At 33.7% G+C, this 19,027-nt stretch overlaps 2 protein-coding genes across 10 annotated transcripts; one reads left to right on the forward strand and one right to left on the reverse strand.

Annotated features, from left to right (window-relative positions):
- Positions 1-706: 706 nt before the first annotated feature.
- On the reverse strand, positions 707-16,175 carry LOC107888494 (tRNA uridine 5-carboxymethylaminomethyl modification enzyme MnmG). Of its 9 annotated transcripts, none has more exons than XR_005901649.1 (15): positions 15,953-16,175; positions 15,721-15,878; positions 15,522-15,613; positions 15,063-15,176; positions 12,680-13,010; positions 11,796-11,975; positions 10,789-10,869; positions 5,788-6,006; positions 5,496-5,638; positions 2,850-3,016; positions 1,959-2,176; positions 1,703-1,795; positions 1,193-1,333; positions 942-1,084; positions 707-811 (listed from the first exon to the last, which is right to left on the reverse strand). XR_005901649.1 is itself a non-coding variant. In XM_041077583.1 (14 exons), exons 1-14 carry the CDS (start codon positions 16,134-16,136, stop codon positions 1,073-1,075), a joined length of 2,127 nt encoding a protein of 708 aa, XP_040933517.1. In that variant the 5' UTR covers positions 16,137-16,175; the 3' UTR covers positions 707-1,072. The 9 variants fall into 9 exon arrangements, 4 of the variants coding, with proteins under 4 accessions (XP_040933517.1, XP_016668116.1, XP_016668115.1 ...); XR_005901648.1 differs by having other exon boundaries at positions 707-851; XR_005901647.1 differs by having other exon boundaries at positions 707-851; positions 942-1,333; positions 15,721-15,872.
- Positions 16,176-16,318: 143 nt separating this feature from the next.
- Positions 16,319-18,680, forward strand: LOC107888497 (large ribosomal RNA subunit accumulation protein YCED homolog 1, chloroplastic). The gene is made up of 2 exons (XM_016812630.2): positions 16,319-17,194; positions 18,150-18,680. The coding sequence occupies exons 1-2, from the start codon at positions 16,635-16,637 to the stop codon at positions 18,556-18,558; spliced, it is 969 nt and encodes a 322-aa protein (XP_016668119.2). The 5' UTR covers positions 16,319-16,634; the 3' UTR covers positions 18,559-18,680.
- The last annotated feature ends 347 nt before the right edge of the window (positions 18,681-19,027 follow it).

Genomic DNA, 19,027 nt, shown 5'->3' on the forward strand with positions numbered 1-19,027 from the left:
CATGCTACTGGCCTGGAGCGAAGTGGTGCAAGAAAGGATTGGAGAAGAGAGACGGAAGATGACGATGAACTTTTTGATTGGTTCTAGGACTGTTCTTCAACAAAGCCAACAGTTTCGACCAAAATTAACAACAAAATTAAAGCTTAGTACTATTTTGACAAAAAAAAAACTAATTTCTGGGCCAATTTTTTATTATGCATATTATTCTATTCTTTTTTGGTTATAATCGGGATAGTAAGAAAATATGACGGGCTTTCAAGTTCAAGGTTTGCCACCATTTACCAAAACTCTTATATTCATCATTTTCAATTTTACAAAAATATTCTGTGAAATTGAAAATAATTTTTTATGTTTTTTAATTTTTCACCTAATTTATTTTTCATTTTTCAAAAATCATTTTAAAATTTTCAACCAAACATGTTTCTATATTTTCTAAAACAAAACGGAGCCTAACGAAATAAAAGGAAAATATACATTTTGATCTAAAATTTATAACAAGAATTAAGGGCTTAAATCAATAATGCAAGTGACTATATAGTAATATTTTTAAAATTCTATAATCAAAACGTAAGCTTACTCAAACATAAGTTTCCCTATATAAAAATAATAGTAGTAGTTAAGAACCCTTGGGGCCAATAGAGGTTGCAAATGCACAAAAGAACAAAATGACAATTTTTAACTTGAAACAACCCAAGACAGCTTAACATTCTCAAACTTGGAAATTTTATATTGAACTGCTAAAATGTACAAAATGAAGCATGGTGAACCTTCATCAATAGCAATGCAGCAAGTTAACTCCAATTCCAAAGAGCTTCAACAAAGTAATCAAGGACGAATATGGTAGTTACAGCCTGAATATTTGTGCTAATTACAAATGGCATAAATGATACAAGAATATTCCGAGATACAAATATCATTAATATAAGCAAACTAAAACTAACCTCAAATTCCTGGTCCAGATGCTATGAGAGATTGCAGCCTCCGGAAAAATCTTCAAAGTACTTGTTCCTCAAGGTTCTAATTATTAAAGACTCAAGATCTCATCCGCATATATGTGTTCGTGAATTGTTCTTCATAAATTGCACTGATGATGAGACATGCATAAGTTCAAATTAGATGACGGGCTTACATTCTGCTGCTACTTACCAACTGCCTCTGTTAATGTATCAGACAAGTTTTCAACAGTATCTACCATGACAGAAGCACGTATCTGGTGTCTTCTCAGTTCTTGAGCTTTTCTTCGTTTGGTTTCAAGTATAATCATAAGAGCAGTGATGTCTGCAGGACTAACCCCACCTACTCTGCTCGCTTGACCAATAGTTTGCGGCCTAACCTGTTGGGATTAGAATTAAATTTCAATTACAATTGTACAAACCTCATTTGATGAGAACCAACTTCACAAACATCTGAACAATTTATCCAGGAAAATTCCCTCTATTGTGAACTTCTTCCATGAATAAATGCATTAAGCTGAAAGTCTAGTAAATTCGATTCAAGATTCTGTATTCAATGCATTCTGGTAAAACTGGAAAAGCAAATATCTCAAAGCACACAGACAGAGAGACAACCATGCATTAATCACTTGCTGAGTTACTGTCAACTGGATGAATGCCTAAACATGATCCCCAAAAGGAAATGATTTTCACTCCTTTTGTAGCATGCTTTAAAATATATTTCAAATCCAATTTTTGGTGCTACAGACCTTGGAGAGCTTTTCGCGTGCTTCAAGAGACAAAGTTGTCATTGCATAGTAATCCAAGTCCTCGGGAAGTCGTCTATGCTGTTGATGGATCATCTTCAACAAAAAGTGTTGGATTTGACAAAGAAAATAAACAAATCAGAGATGATAAATAATTCCCTCACTATATACTGATGCCAAGGAGTGTAGAAAGAAGCAGATACATGGAGATGTATGGTGGCATAGAATGATGTTTCACCATGCAACTCTAAATTCATACCTGTTGGAGTTGGTTTTGTTGGCGAATAATGAAGCCTTCATATTTTATATCGATTTCAACACATTCCTTCTCTGTTCTTGATAACATTTTGTTCCCAAAACCATGCTTATCAAGAAGTTTATATTCTATGTGTGGTTTCTTTAGAAGACTCTCTAGCGTTGAAGATTCCTTCACAGGTTGACCAGAGAAGTGAGAAACATCAGCAGCCAAGTCTCCTCCTGGAAAGCAATCACAAAATGCAGCCATTTTTAAATTCCAACAAATCACAAACTTCTATTATTGTTTATTATAAATACTAAGAAGGATTATAACAAGTTTCAGATGAATGATGAAATTTGATGCAAAGAATTCAATGATCAAGCATACTAGAAATTGAGGCCACTGACAACAGCCATGAAATTTGCAACCATATTTGCAATCTATTATTGTTTAGGAACAATATCAGTGTACTATAATGGCAGCTCTCTTCAATTTGGCTCTGGTTAAATTATTCTCAAGGGCACAGAAATCTCACATACACACAAGATATTATGACCTCACTCTCATAGATTTGTACTAATAAGTCTTATCATGCATATCGAAAAAATTAAAGGGCCAACAGTGTCCTGGAAAACTAATCAAACAATAAATATTTAAATCAAAAAAGCAAAGTAACAGAAAGAATAATGATGATCCATAAATATATAAGATCAATCAGTCTCTCATACAGCAAGCAAACTGAACACCACAGAAAAACTAATACTCCCCATGTATAAGAGAGATTCCCCTTTATCCAACTGCATTAGTTATTAGTCTTCTTCCAAACTATAAAAAGAAAATGGCTCCTGATATAAGATGTATAATTTGCAAGCTGAAAGCTTCATGGAGGGGAACAAAAGAAAGAATACAAACCTGAAATCCTGACAGTTTTCAATCGCTTCTTTTCGTCTGAAATCCTTGCTTGTTTGTCTTGGTATATTTTCCAGCGTCTATCATCTATCAACCCAATTTCACGCCCCAAAGGTGTGAGACGACTATCCGCATTATCAGAGCGAAGAAGTAATCGATGTTCTGAACGGCTAGAAAGAGGAAAAGAAGAGACACAAATAAACGAGATTATTTATTCAGTATGATGCTAAAAACCCCGACAATCAAGTCTTCTAGAAGAGAAAAAAATCGATGATACAACTTCAAAAAACATAACTTATAAATTAAAGTGGAACTTCATAAACACAAGTGTCCTTTTAAGAATAATCATGCCAAACAAATACCATATAGACAGAATTTATTCTCTATCCAAGATTTGCAAAGCAGTTCCATGTGTATATCATTTCAGGGCTGTGCATAAAAACTGAGGAAACCAAAAAATTAAACTGAACCATAGTATAGAATCCAGTTTGAACAGCTTTTAATGGTATTAGATTTCAATATCACATGCCTTGCACGTGATTTTATGCATTGAACTTTTTTAGTTAATTTTTTTTAATAATATATTTTTAATTACTGTAATTAGAATAAAGTAATGTTCGTTATTTGAATTGTTGAATATAGTTAAAACCCATTAGCTTATTTAACATTTAAAAAATTATAATAATAAAATTTCAAACCATATTTAAAGCATTTTAACCATATTAAAGGTACAACATAGTTTTCTTTCATGTTCTTTCATGTCATTAATACAAAGAAACACCATCCAAAAAAACTAATAAACATATTTAACATATATCAATTATTTTGATAATTCAAATATAGTGCTAATAAAAAAATTATAATATTATTAAAGCATTTGTACAAACTATTAAAATGGATATATTGTAAATCAAACTCTTCAATATTCAATATGTATTTTTTTTCCCTTTTCTTAATAGTAAAAAACTTGACCATAATATAAATATAATATATTTAGATTAGATTAAAAAAATTTACTATTTATGAAATATGAAGTACTCATGCACACACGGTATGAACATACCCACACTACATCCAAAGGGAGCTGACCCATATAAAGGGCTACCACTGCTCCCCAGGAGGTTCGAATCCGGGTGAATTCTATAAGTGAACAGCCTTTAGCTACTAGGCCAATCAAGAGAGTAATATATTTTAATATTCTAATCTAAATATTATATTTATATTATGGTCAATTTCTGTTTAAAACTAAAGTAATATATTTTCTCCCTGTTTTTTTTCCTTTTTTGGTTTATGTAAAACATAATAATCTAAATTTAATTTAATATAAAAATAATTTTTTATTAACTATTATATAAATTCACTTAATAGAAGTCTTTTAATAGAATTAGAATTCTTATTTATAAATCTTTAAAAAAGATTCTTATATATAAATATGATAAATAAAAAAATTAAAACAGTAAATCCAGTAATATAATGAACCAAAAAAAGGTTATATTGGTCAGTTCAAAAGTTTTTCCAAACCCGTTTTTATATAAATTATAGATAGATTAGTTTCTCAAAACTTTACTAGGCGGCTAATAAGTTTTATTCAAGTTTTGATTTAAGTAGCCTTATACTCTTCTTCCACCAAAAATAATAATTAAATATTTTTAAATTACCTCAAAATTTAAACCATATAATTATTAGCTCCATGAAATGTCCCACTTATAATTAAAAAAAAGGCCCTAAGTTTTCCCTCCACAGCAGAGGTAAAGCTTGTGGAGAAAAGGAGTTGTGGACTAGGATGTTAGATCTAGGATAAGCCAGAGATTCTATTTAGAAATCAAGTTCAAGTAAAAAGGAAGAAGTGAACGCATTTGGGCTCAAACCAACACCGGTGAGCAGCAGTCGTGATGGCGAGTGATGGTCCAGAAGGCAGCCCAAAACAGGATATTGGAAATTGAGGTGGCTGCAAGTTGGGACTTAAGAACTAGAGATAGAAAGAGAATTGAGAGTTCAGAGAGAGAAGGAAATTATTTGATTTAAATAGATGGAAAACACACCATGTATGTGAGGGAAAAGAAGTCGAAAGAAGAAAGGGAAACAGAGTTAAGGAGTAGGAAGAAAAAAAAAAGTAAATGGAGAGAGAAAAAGTAAAAAGAACAAATAAGAGGACCAAAAAGTAAAGGGCGAGTATTTGGTATACTGGCAGTGTAATTTTTTTATTACACAAGCAGCTTTAAAAAATTGAAGTGTCTCTTTTTTTTTTTTTAAATATCTATTTTTTTTAATATTTTACTATACCCCTTAAACACTTGTCAATCCCCTAACCTTGCTTGTGGAATCTAAAAATTCCACTAGCAGTGTACCGAATATTTTCCCAAAAATAAAGCTGTGAAATTTTCTAATTCCTATTTAAAAAAAGCATGAAATAATAATAAAGTATAATTGCTCTATTAAATCCTTCACAAATTAAATTTTATAAAATTTGAAAGCATCCTCATATTCATGATCATTTCCAAGAATAAATAATTTAATTCTCTGGACTTAAACCGCATATGAGAAGAATGTGTAATCACCCTATTTTCAAAAACCAGATCAAACAGCCAAAAGGAATAGTATGATAAGTGTAGAAAATTATCATGACAGCATGAATCTGGAGTTGCTTACCTTGTTAACATTCGGTATGGCTCTCGAAGATCCTTAGTAACCAGATCATCAATCAATGTCCCTATATAACTGCTTTCCCTCTCAAGAACAATAAGGGGCTTCCCATCTGAATGTCTAGCAGCATTGATACCAGAAATGATGCCCTGTTTAAAAATAAATAAATAAATAACAAAAATAATAGAAAGAACCACAAGAATTTGTTGATACTTAATACATGAAAAAGTTCAATAAAAGAAATGAATTTGCAAAGGCGCCATAATGTACAGAAGAAGGTTGGAAACAATATGTAAACCTGTGCAGCAGCTTCTTCATAGCCAGTAGTTCCGTTTATTTGACCAGAGAAGAATAAACCGTCAATTTTCTTTGTCATAAGAGACCTAGAGCACTGATGAGCTGGTAAATAATCGTATTCAACAGCATATGCAGGTCTTAACATTGAACAATTCTCAAGTCCAGGCAAAGTTCTCAATAGTGGTAACTGTAGTCTTTCTGGTAGACCAGTTGAGAACCCCTGTCAAGTTGATCAAACAATCAACTATTTATGTTAAACACAAGATGCAACAGAATTAACCCTATAAAGTATAAACACATACTAAATGTACAAATTTAGGAAGAAGAATTATTCTTATTTCTTCTAATCTGACTACAGCCTTTTAAAGAATAACAGGAAAAATAAAAAGGAAATAATCTCTAGAAATTAGCCTATCCCTAAAAATTAGTAATTTGATTATGGCTAATAGTACAAGGAAATTCCTAGAACTAAGGTAGAAAATCTGCCTAATTTAAGGAATTCCAACACTCCCCCTCAAGCTGGAGTGTAGATGTTAATCAAACCCAGCTTGCCCATAATTTCTTCGAACATTTTTCTGCTCAAGCTTATGGTTAACACGTCTGCTACTTGTTGTCTTGTAGGTAGATATGAAACACAAACTTCCCCTTTGTTAATTTTCTCCGTAATAAAGTGGCGATCAATTTCCACATGCTTGGTACGGTCATGGTGTACAGGGTTATGAGCTATGCTAACTGCTGCCTGGTTGTCACAGTTTAATGTTATAGGTTTTGTATAGGATAATTTTAGTTCTCCCATTAGCCGTTGTAACCACATTCCTTCACATATACCGTGGGACAAAGCTCGATATTCAGATTCAGCACTGCTGCGTGCCACAACAGATTGCTTTTTACTCCTCCAGGTCACGAGATTACCCCAAACATAGCTGCAGTAACCGCTTGTGGAGCGCCTGTCATTAACTGCCCCTGCCCAGTCTGCATCAGTGTAGACTTCTATGCTTCGATTTACATCTTTCTTGAAATGCAACCCCTTACCAGGAGTCCCTTTTAAGTATCTCAATATCCTGTAGGCAGCTTCCAAATGTTTCTCCCTAGGAGCATGCATAAATTGACTTATGACACTTACTCCAAAAGCTATGTCCGGACGAGTGTGAGAAAGATAGATAAGTTTTCCCACTAACCGTTGATATCTCCTCCTGTCTACCTCTTCTCCATCCTTATCAGTTCCTAATTTAAGGTTGGGTTCCATAGGAGTCTCGGCTAGTTTGCAACCCAACAGTCCAACTTCAAAAAGTAGATCAAGAACATACTTTCTTTGAGAGATTGAAATACCTGCATTTGACCTTGCTATCTCCATTCCTAGAAAATATCAAAGATTCCCCGAGTCTTTAAGTTGAAACTCAAGACTTAAGAACTCTTTTAGTCTTTCAATTTCAATAGAATCATCCCCTGTTAATATTATGTCATCTACATAGACAATGAGAATACAGCATTTCCCATTATCCGAGTGTTTGTAGAATAAGGTGTGATCAGCTTGACCTTGACTATAATGTCTACTAGTCATGGCTTTGGCAAAACGATTAAACCAAGCCCTAGGGGATTGCTTTAGTCCATACAAGGACTTCTTCAACTTGCATACTTGGCCCTTGCTTCCTTCGAATCCAAGCGGAAAATCCATGTAGACTTCTTCGTTTAATTCTCCATTGAGAAAAGCGTTCTTTACATCCAATTGGATCAAAGGCCATTCTAAGTTGACAGCAATTGAGAGAAGCACTCAAATAGTATTCAATTTGGCCACCGGTGCAAAGGTTTCCTCATAGTCCAACCCATATGTTTGAGTGAAACCCCTGGCCACAAGTCTAGCCTTGTATCGATCAATGCTCCCATCTGGTTTAAATTTTGTGGTGAAAATCCACTTACAACCCACGGTCTTCTTCCCAGTAGGTAGTTTAGATATTTCCCAAGTTCCATTGTCTTTAAGAGCCTTTATTTCTTCCAACACAGCTTGCCTCCATTTGGTTGACTTAAGAGCCTCTTCTATGTTTTTTGGAGTTTCTATAGAGTCAACATTAGAAACAAAGGCATTGTAGGATTTAGACAAGTTTCCATAGGATACAAACCGAGAAATGGGATGTTGAGTGCAGCTCCTAATGCCCTTTCTTACTGCAATTGGAAGATAGATGGAAGATGAAGGAGGTGAAACTTCTTCCTCAAGACAGTCCTCGGGTAAAGATGGCATTAGCACTGCTGTTTCTGTCTCAGGCAGCTGATGTCTCCGAGAGTATACACGAAGCCCCTGAGTTTTTTTTTGTTGTTTTTCAGAATGAGTAGACTGTTTTTCTTCATTAGTATGGTTAATCACCCTTGTTTCTTGTTGCTGAACAGTGGAGATAGGAACAACAGGTTCCAAAACAGGAAAAACAGGTTCCAAAACAGGAATAACAGTGGCTGTAGGATTTTCAGCAGGTTTTGTAGTGGTGGTAGGCCTGATAGAGCCTTGAGGTATAATGAGAAAATTGCTCAAGGTCTCATCTTCACTAAGTATCTCCCCCTGAAGATGAGAGGCTGAAAAATATGGCTCATTTTCAAAGAAAGTAACATCAAGGGACACAAACATCCGGTGTAAGGTTGGAGAGTAACACTTGTACCCTTTTTGTGTAGATGAGTAACCAATAAAGACACATGTGTGGGCTCTAGGATCAAGTTTAGATCGGTTAGGTTGATGGTTGTGGACAAATGCTTTGCAACCAAATGTTTTGGTTGGGAGATTAGGAACACGAAACAAGGGAAAACTTTTTTAAAGAGTATGTAAAGGTGTTTGAAAGTTTAATACCTTAGATGGGAGTCGGTTTATAAGATAACAAGCAGTGAGGACAGCTTCTCCCCATAAATACTTTGGTACACCCATAGTAAACATAAGAGCACGGGCCACGGCTACAAGGTGTCTATTTTTCCTCTCGGAAACCCCGTTTTGTTGAGGGGTGTCAGGACAAGAATTTTGATGTATGATTCCTTGCTCAGAAAGATAAGGACTTAGGATAGAATTAAAGTACTCTCTCCCATTATCAGTTCTAAGGGTGTGAATATTTGAATTGAACTGGGTTCGAATCATTGAATGAAAATTTTTGAAGACTCTAGAGACTTCGGATTTTTCTTTAAGGAGATAGATCCAACAAACTCTAGTGTGGTCATCAATGAAAGTTATGAACCACCTAGCCCTGTGATGTTTTTTACTCGACTGGCTCCCCATAGATCACTGTGGATTAAAGAGAAAGGTTGAGATTGAACATAAGGTTTCAAAGGATAAGGGACACGAGTGTGTTTAGACAGTTGGCAAACTTCACAGTTCAATGAACTTATTTTCTTATTTAGAAATAGTAGAGGAAACAATTTCTTCAAGTACATGAAATTTGGGTGTCCTAGTCTACGGTGCCATAGCATGATAGAATCTTCTTTTGATGTAGATAAGGCCATCCCTTCTTGTGAACTGTTTTTGTTCCAAACATATAAGCCATCATCAACTTTAGCAGTGCCAATCATCTTCCCCGATTCTTGTTCCTGAACCACACAACCTAAAGCAGAAAATTCAACAAGTACTTTTTCATCCTTGGTAAGCTTGCTAATTGAGAGTAAATTATAGGAAAGATTTGGAACATGTAAAACTTTATCAAGGAAAAAATTTTCAGTAAGTCTAACTGTCCCCATTCCAGCCACCAGCGAGTAAGATCCATCAGCTATGCAAATCCGAGAGTGATCATGACAAGGTAAATAGGTGTGAAACAAACTTAGATTACCTGTCATGTGGTCGGATGCACCTGAGTCTAGTATCCAGGAAGTTGTGATAGGTTCATGTGTAGTATTTAAAGCAGTACCGTGAATAGCTAGTGACCCACTGGCTGTAGGAGTCCCGAGTAGTTTATGAAGAGCCTCAAGTTGAGTTTTGGTTAGCCGAAGTTTATGAAGAGTCTCATAGGAATTTTCGGTGTCACCCATGGGAGTAGGGTTTCTAACAGAGAAAACAGAACAAGAAAAGAGAAGAAAGAGCAGGATCTACTGAATTCCTGATGCTCTGATACCATGTACAAATTTAGGAAGAAGAATTATTCTTATTTCTTCTAATCTGACTACAGCCTTTTAAAGAATAACAGGAAAAATAAAAAGGAAATAATCTCTAGAAATTAGCCTATCCCTAAAAATTAGTAATTTGATTATGGCTAATAGTACAAGGAAATTCCTAGAACTAAGGTAGAAAATCTGCTTAATTTAAGGAATTCCAACACTAAACAGCAACACATGACTCTTAATAAGATAAATGGACAAACCAGCACAAATTCAGCATGTTTAAACAATGAACAGAACAACTACAAAAGAAAAAGAACCAGAAAATAAAACATTCATAGGACAACCCAATATAGGATTCCCGTTACATGAATCAAACTAATTTCAGAACCTCATTAAAAAGAAATTTTTCAAAGAGAAAGGTTTCAATCAACATTTCCAAATATTTTGAAAGCAATGCAGAATAAACATAAGAATTTCCTAGGATACCCTTAATAGGATGCCCAACATAGCTACAATGCATATTGTAGTTGCATGACTCCCATTGAACTTAAGAAGAAAAGTTTTTCAAAGAGTAAGATTTAATCAAAGTTTCATACTAATTTGAAAGGCAATGTAGAATGAAAGACAGAAATTTCCTAGGACAAAAACATATAAATGGCAACTTCATATGTAATTGGAGAAAACAGTATCAACACATCAAAAGGCATAGTCGAGCATTTTTCTTCTTTTCTTCTTCTTTTTTTCATTTTGTGCTTAAGAATTTCAAGGCATCTAAATTGAAAAGTCATAAAAGTCAAGACATGAGTAATAATCCATAGGGTTACTCGCCTATACAACAAACTAGTAGTTCTTAAGCTATTCATTAGAAGGCAAGTTTAAAGCTCCAAAATCTAATTGATGGCCATGGTTTCTCAATCCCATAAAGGAGACAAAAAAACATTACCTGCACATAGAGCTCAGGCACAGTCCGACCCTCTGGTTCAAGAAAAATCTGATGAGACTCTTTGTCTTGAAATCTCACAATCTAAAGAAACCAATGTGAAATAAGTATAGCCTAAACAAACCATGTGAAAAATTGTAACAAAAAGAAACTAAATTACATTATCTGGAAAATTCTAATTGAAATGCTAAAACAGAGAGGGCTCATTTTCTTTAAGGCAGAAAAAAAAAAAACTATCAGCAAGTTAGGTTGAACCAACAATGCAGTCGCATCTTTACAGGCTTAAACTGTAATAAGAACATAAATCCTTTGAAAAGGTATAAAAAGATTCATCCATGTATGTAGAAAATAGCTTGATGAATATTGCTCTTAATTCCATATTTCTATGATACGTCTCACATCTGTATGAAACTAGTTAAGTTAATAAAAGTCCAAAACCATGGATTGACACAGTACCCAGCAATAGCATAAACTAATCAGCAGCATTTCTCTTTCACACTTGATGATCACTGGTAAACAAATTAAAATAAAATATGCTGACACTTTATGTAAGATAATGGATAGCTAACTTATAAAAAATTAAAAAGAAAAAAAAACAATTTGAATAGAGCCAGAGTTAAACTTGCAGATGTGTACATAGTCTACAAATAAAAGTCTCGTGAGATAGCAAGAATCTCCTCTAGGTGTTGATATATAACCGAGCGTATATATACACATATATATATGAACAGAAACAGCTTAAAATTCTTGCCATTAGCTAGCTTCAAACTGAAGTACACGAAAGTTTACAATCTTACAGCATAATTAACACAAGTCAAAATATAGCTCTTTAAAAATTTAAGATATCATGTGGAACCTGGGAATGCATGTAAAAATGAAACAAAAAGGGAAGACTTCAACTAGGGATAAGTGAAACGCCACCATAAGTAGATATAACACTACAGTGCTTAACATGACATTTCAATGCTAATTCAGCCAATAAAAGTATAATTCAAACAATATAAAGTTACCTTATCTTCAATGGAAGGGCAGTATCTAGGCCCCTTTGCTTCAACCCATCCTCCATAGGTAGGAGTTTCATGCAAGTTATTTTTAATAAGCTGGTGGGTACTCTTAGTAGTCCGTGTCAGATAACAACACATTTGCTCCTTTTCAATGTGGAAATCAGGATCGAAACTAAACCAGCTGACCTGAAAATTTTTCAAAGACTATTATAAGAACAACAAATAACAGTACTCCTTATAACCCACTAAATTTGTAACATTTTGACTTTTAATGATCAAAATTTTTTAACTTTTACTTCTTGCTCTTTAAATTTTATTGTGGAAATCTTTTTGAAATATATATTATAAAATTTTTGAACATTTTGAAGTAATTTTTAAACATTTTTTTAAATTAATTAATTAAAATATTTAAAATAGTTGAGGCCAAAGTTTAAAAAGTTTGACCCCAAATATGTCAACAGTGACTTTTTTAGTGGAACAGGGAGTAATTTTTTTCCTTTTTGTTTACCAGAATAATATCAGTAACTTATTAGTAGGGAAAGATAGAATAAGTTTTAAGCAGCCTGCAAGCTAACAGCATTTTATCATGAAATCTTATGTTGTTAACAGGTAGTTTCTATAATCAAGAAAAAAGAAGGACATCAACCAGAATTTTTCTGCTCCTGTAACCTATCGGTCTACGTGTAATTGAAATAATGAAGTTCTTACTGTGGTGAAACTAGAAACTTTGCCTCTCTCACGATGTTAAATATAAGAAGATTACTTTATGACCCAAAGATATTTAATCTATGCACGCTGTTACCAGGTGGCAATTTTTGAAGCAGGATTTAATATCTTAAATTTTACAAGATTAATCCACTGAACCTACATATGAGATTAAATGGAAGGACCTCTTCATCTCCAAGCTGAGGCTCCAAAACAGAAAAATCAACAGTACGACAGTCCACCCGTGCTGGGGTTCCAGTTTTTAACCGATCAGATTCAAATCCAAGACGCTGCAAGTTCTCAGTCAGACCATGTGATGCAGACTCACCAGCTCTTCCAGCAGGCATAGAGGTTCTACCAACCCATATTTTACCACTCATAAAAGTTCCAGTTGTCAGTATAACAGCAGGGGCGTAGAAGTTCATACCAAAAAATGTGCAAACACCTTCAACATTGTCATTCTTTCCAAGCAAAATATCTGTCACCATTGCCTCTCTAATTGAGAGATTTGGAGTACTGAAAACAAAAGGCCAACTCATCGATTAGCAAAAAGAACAGAAACAAAGCATTCTTCCATGAATATAGTCATAAGCACATTATTATAAGACCAGCTAACTAGCACAAAGTAGGTGTTATGGGCCAAATCTATGTTAGGAAAGGCTATTAATGTTTATTCTCTAATTAAGGTTTAGGTTTCGATTTTATTTCTTTCCTTAGGTTTTGTTGTGCTTTTACTTTAGTTGATTTGTTTCTTTTCTAAAATAGGTTTCCTATATGTAATAAGACTGGTCCTTCTTTAAAGAGACGTACGGAATAAAAAACAGAAGCAAAATTTCTATAAAAAATCCTATAGATAAATGGTTCTCTCTTTAATGAGTCCCAAGGTTTCAGTCTCCTTTTAATGAGCTGAAAGGTTTCCATTTCCCTTTGATGAGCTAAACTATTAGTCCCAAACAAAGTGTAACAATTTAGTATCAGAGTCAATGGCCCTTAATAATAGTAAAACAATGGTTAACAGAGTGACGAACAGAAATACATACGAAACTTGAGCATTTGCAAACAAAGATACAACAGATACTTGAACTACATTGCAGCATGTCAATGAAACTATTTCTGAAACCAAAACCCAATTGTTTGATCAAATGCATGAAGGAATGGATAAAACAATTGCTCCTAAATGAATCTATAAACCAAGGAGAAGGAAAGACTAACAGAATCAACTTTTTGGAGTTTTTTACATAAACTACCCATTTTGAAGTTTACCAGATGCAGGTTTTGGATTACAGCAGTCTAATCCAGCATTGAATTATCACTGAAACATAATTATGTTAACACTCGACTGGTAGAATACAAATAAAAAGATGGGCTAAAACATTTCCATCATACAAATCCCTTATTCTTTTCCTTTTGTTTTGAGCATTTGATTTTTATTTAGATTCATTGGAAATTGCAATATTTGAGTTTTAGGACTTGTTTATGGGTTCCTTTGTAATTAGGTTTAATTATGGATGTTGAGTTGTTCTAGGTTGAGTTAGTCTAGTTGGGGTCTGAGAATTTGCTCAGATCCTAGTGGAACTAGGAATGCTCCATATGTATATACAAATCTAATATTTTTGTTACGGAAGAGAAGCATTTTTAGAGAGTTTTCCAACATAATTGCTACTGTGGCAGTTTTAAAACAACCAATCACAGGTATGGATCTCAAGGACTAATGGGTAGCACTGGAATCTTTTCTTCTTATTTGATTCCTATGTTCTCTTAAGAATTCAAATCTAAAAGCAAATCAAGAGAAGGCCTTTTATTAACAAACCTACACGATCACCACCAATGAGTGCTCAGTCATACTCTCTTTATAGTACAAAAATGCATCAGAAAAATATGGGGCACGCATATGTTGCTTACATTTTTCTCAGAAAAAAGAAGGGTCAGTACAACCAAAGATAAAAAAAAGTTATAACAAATCAAAGCCTAACTTTCTTCAGAATATTATTGACCACTCTAAAATAAGTTTTTCTAAATTCTTATGCTTGCTCATCAGAAATCAATTTCCCCTTTTATTGAAACTGAAAGAAGGAGAAGCTACATTTTAAACTAACTATTATTTGCACAATTTTCATTCTTATCTGCAACTTTTTTGTTATCATCAGCCCTATAAATAGTTGCTCTTAAAGGGTTTAGATGGATGTTTGGCTATAACTATTATTTAACTTCTGAGGCAACAATTCTTTTGTGATGTTGCAAAAGAAAATAAAACAGTTACTGATTTTCTATCTTTTCCATGCGACCTTATGTTTCTTTATCGATTTTATTATATCAGAATTGAAAAGTCTATCTATTTGCCTTTGAATATCACAATTCAATCACAAATGCTACATAATATAGGCACCTAACTATAAGCTAGAAATATCATGGATAGGAAAATTAATCAGTTGGCCAGACAGTGTTAATGCTGTTACAAAATCAAGATTCTACTAAAACATATTAACTATTCTTCTAATAAAAAAATGAAAATAGATGCTAATTGCTACAAACAGATATGTAAATTGGAATGGAAAGAAAGAAACTTGCCTCTCAACCACATTTTTCATTTGCATTGCATATTCCCGTTTGTCAGTTTGTGCACGCAATGCCCGGACAGCAGGACCTCTTGAAACATTAAGAACACGCTTTTGTAGATAGCACCTAAAAGTACCAAAATCCCAAATGTAAATGAATTGATTGCAAATAAGATTATGTTTGGCTTAAAGCAAATAAATTAGAAATCAACAGCTCAAATGAAATTTTTTGCTTCTGCCTGTTTTTTCTTCCCAAATTGTTGCTGGAAAACAAAGCCATACTCAATCAAAGTAAGCAGATGGCTACCAAATGTAACAAAAAATAAAACATTGTTGTTTTAAAAAATACTAATACTAATAAATTTACAAAAGTTTATTAAACCCACACACATTTTAGTTTTACGCTTTAGCGTCCCAAAGCAAACAAACACAATTAGCAAATATGCCAACATTGGAAATTTGAGGATATTACCTATCAGCAACCTTTCCAATTTCACCACCAAGCGCATCCACTTCATGTACAAGTTGTGATTTTGCAAGTCCACCCACCGCAGGATTGCAAGGCTGTAAGTAACAAAACCAACTTACGCCAGTAACGAACATATCCGCCATAGTTTGCAATTTCTTAGCTTTAATGAAATAAAATAATAAAGTGATAAAAGAAAGATAACCTGCCATGCTATCCGATCAATGTTTAGGGTGAGAAGCAACGTTTTGGCCCCCAACCGAGCAGACGCAAGAGCAGCTTCACAACCTGCGTGTCCACCTCCAACCACAATAACATCATACTTTTCCTCACCAACTTCCACATTCCGATTCCCATCTGCAACTTTTCCAATAAGAAAGTCAAATAGTTTTCCAACACGAGAACCTGTTCGATAAAATGTCTGAACCAATACATACTCGAATTGGTTGCTGGAAAAGAGCAAAAGCAGCGGAAAGGGAATCTTTTAACCACGGAGAGACGAAGATTGCGGCGGGAAGGAGCGCAGGCATGGTAATAAGGGCGAGAGGAAGGAAAGAGAAGGGAAGAGAAGGGGAAGTGATGGCGGGTGAGGCGCGAAAGGTGGACGGATAATATTGACATTTTCTTAATCGCATATCGTCTGCTTAGGTCTTCTAACCTGTATTTCTTTTTGTAAGGCTCAGCCTACTGCAGAGCTATCCGATTAATCTTTGGGTAAACTGCATCTAAGTCACTAAACTATTACTAAACTTATGTTTTGGTGATTCAATTTCAAAAAGTTACAAAATGGTCACGGAATTTTTTAGGATTTTTGAGTGTTTCTATTTTTAAGTTAGCTAGTTAGTGACAAAAAGAAAAAAGAGACAAAATTAAATAGTCGGTAGTCATTTTATAGCTATTCATAGTTAGATGATAAAAAAAAGTTTATTAATAGTTGTGTGATTATTTTACAACTTTTCATAGTTAAGTGATCAAAAACAATAAAAAATCATAGTTGGATGACCTATACTGAAATTTAGCCATTTATTTATGGCCTGTGGCAGACGGTATATGTGTTTAGCTGGCAACAAAAAATGAAAAAGCTGTAGTTGATGTGGTGTAGATAATACGGAAACCTAAATGTCTCTCTTAATATCATCATCTTTTATAAATTTTCCCTCTAATTTTAGTCCATCCAATGTTTATGATATAAAATTGCAGCAACCTGCTTTATCGATTCCTTTCTGTTCTTCCGTTGGCCATTGCAAATTTCCATGGAGTGTAACTCTAAATAACAATCAAATTTTCAGAAATAATATGAAGCCCGTTAGAGATTCCATTAACCCATCACAGAATCAATCTTTCAACGAGGAAGACAGCACCATATCATTTGATTGGGAGGACGAAGAAGAAGATTTTGAAAACGTAGAATCACCATGGGAAGGAGCAGTTATGTATAAGAGAAACCCTTCTGTTACTCATATGGAGTATTGCACAACTTTGGAGAGGTTGGGTTTAGGAAAGCTTTCGAGCGTTGTTTCAAAATCTAGGGCTTCATTGATGGGATTACGGGTTACAAAAGATGTGAAAGATTTTCCAGATGGTACCCCTGTTCAGATCTCCATTGATGTGACAAGGAAGAAACAAAAGATGAGGCTTGATGGGATTGTTAAAACTGTCATCACTCTCGGTTGCAATAGGTATTTTTCTTTTCCTTAATTAGTTTCAATTCGTTAAACTTTATATTTTGCTCCCTCTATTCATAGAAATGAATAAATTAGTGGTGGTGATATAGGTGGATCAATTTCTAATTAAAATGATAGAATTTTTAGTATAAGTATCAGTTTATTCATTAATTTAGTTTAAGAAAATTAATTTATTCGTTTTTTTGGTAAAAAGGGATAAAATGTAATCTGATTTTTGGTTATATATATATACATGAGATGGAATGTGATTTTCTAAGATTAGATATTTAGCAAATCATCCAATGCCTACAAAAGGGTTTGATTTTCTGCTTGATTGGAGGAGGTTTTCCTCAAGAACAGGTAACGACTATGGAGTAGGTTACAGAAAATTTCTATCTAAAATGATATTTACTTACCCTGAATGCCTCGAATGATAAAATTTGCAAAAATACATAAAGGAATTAAAGAGGTCTTGTAATTTTACCAGTGTGATTGTTATCATCACCTATCAGGTTTGTTGACTTCTTCATCCCTCTAGTTCATGTTTTGTGAATTCATCCACGTCATATTCAAAATGAAATCTCTATGTGACACTGCGGTAAAAGTACTAAAGATCTCTTTGTATTAGGAGTCAAATTGAAATTTTCCTATTTTACTCATTAGATCAAAGATTAAATTGGTCATTCTGTTAAAAATTCTATCTATTTTTATTGTTAAAAACTGGTTATTTTATGGCAAACACGTGTCATTATATGGTTATTCCATCAACCACGACAATTTTTAACAATATAAATGGATAAAATTTTTAATAGAAAAAGATCAATCTACTCTTTGTATAAGAGCTTACATAGTACTTTTACCATAACATTGCATTGGCTCAAGCTCTTTTGAATTTGAATTGTTTCTACTGCATTAAATTCACCTCTTTCCTCGTTGTATTTTGCACTGAATCCAACCTTTTATTGAAAAGGTGTGGTGAACCTGCTGCTGAGTGCATATTCTCCAATTTCTCACTTCTACTAACTGAAAACCCCATTGAAGAGCCTGAAATTATTGATATAGGAGCAACCTTTGAGCAAGGATTCAAATCTTCCTATGCAAGTAACCAAGCGGAGGATGATGATGCGTCGATCGATTGGGATGATCGGCTTTATTTTCCTCCCGAAAGAAAAGAAATCGATATTTCGAAGCACATAAGAGACTTGGTGCATCTAGAAATCACAATCAACGCAGTTTGTGATCCAAGCTGCAAAGGTATATGTCTTGAATGCGGTACTAATCTGAATACTTGCAGCTGTAGCTGTAGTGATAATGTAAAAGACAATACGTTTGGCCCACTTGGAATATTGAGGAAACAGATGAAGAAGAAATTATCTTAGTTTATGCAATGCCAACTCCCTCCAGATAAATATTTATATATATTTGGGGGGGGTATGTGAAGGATATAAGATATACTTGTATATTTGTATAAATTTTAATTATACTGATCTACACATTATCATGTCTTTGTCTCACATTTTAGTTACTTTTTTGTGTTATGTTTATGTCATGTCTCATGTTGTGCTTATTTCATATAATATTGGGAATAGGAGTCTTATGGTTTGAACTCATATTAAACAAATAAAAAATACTCAAAACTTAGGCAGCAAAAAATATCATATCAACTGACCATTTTTATATAATAGTTATAAAAGATGTCATATTAACTCGCCATTTTCATATAATAAATTTAGTGATTACTATTTAAATCAGGATTAAAATTTTTAAATTCAAAGCAATACAATGACTAAAAATGATCAAATTAAAACAAAATAATTAAATTCACAATTTACTATAATACATGGCTAA

Source organism: Gossypium hirsutum, chromosome A09 (assembly GCF_007990345.1).
Source record: "Gossypium hirsutum isolate 1008001.06 chromosome A09, Gossypium_hirsutum_v2.1, whole genome shotgun sequence".
NCBI lineage: Eukaryota > Viridiplantae > Streptophyta > Magnoliopsida > Malvales > Malvaceae > Gossypium > Gossypium hirsutum.

Bases quoted from the DNA above. Each gene is read 5' to 3' on its own strand.
- LOC107888494 (XM_016812625.2), bottom strand. From the start codon at position 16,136: ATGTCAATATTATCCGTCCACCTTTCGCGCCTCACCCGCCATCACTTC. The intron at 15,879-15,952 runs GTATGTATTGGT...TTATTGGAAAAG, and splicing joins TTTTCCAGCAACCAATTCGA to TTGCAGATGGGAATCGGAAT. The intron at 11,976-12,679 runs GTCCTTCCATTT...AAAAATTTTCAG, and splicing joins CTCAGCTTGGAGATGAAGAG to GTCAGCTGGTTTAGTTTCGA.
- LOC107888497 (XM_016812630.2), top strand. From the start codon at position 16,635: ATGTCTCTCTTAATATCATCATCTTTTATAAATTTTCCCTCTAATTTT. The intron at 17,195-18,149 runs GTATTTTTCTTT...TTTATTGAAAAG, and splicing joins ATCACTCTCGGTTGCAATAG to GTGTGGTGAACCTGCTGCTG.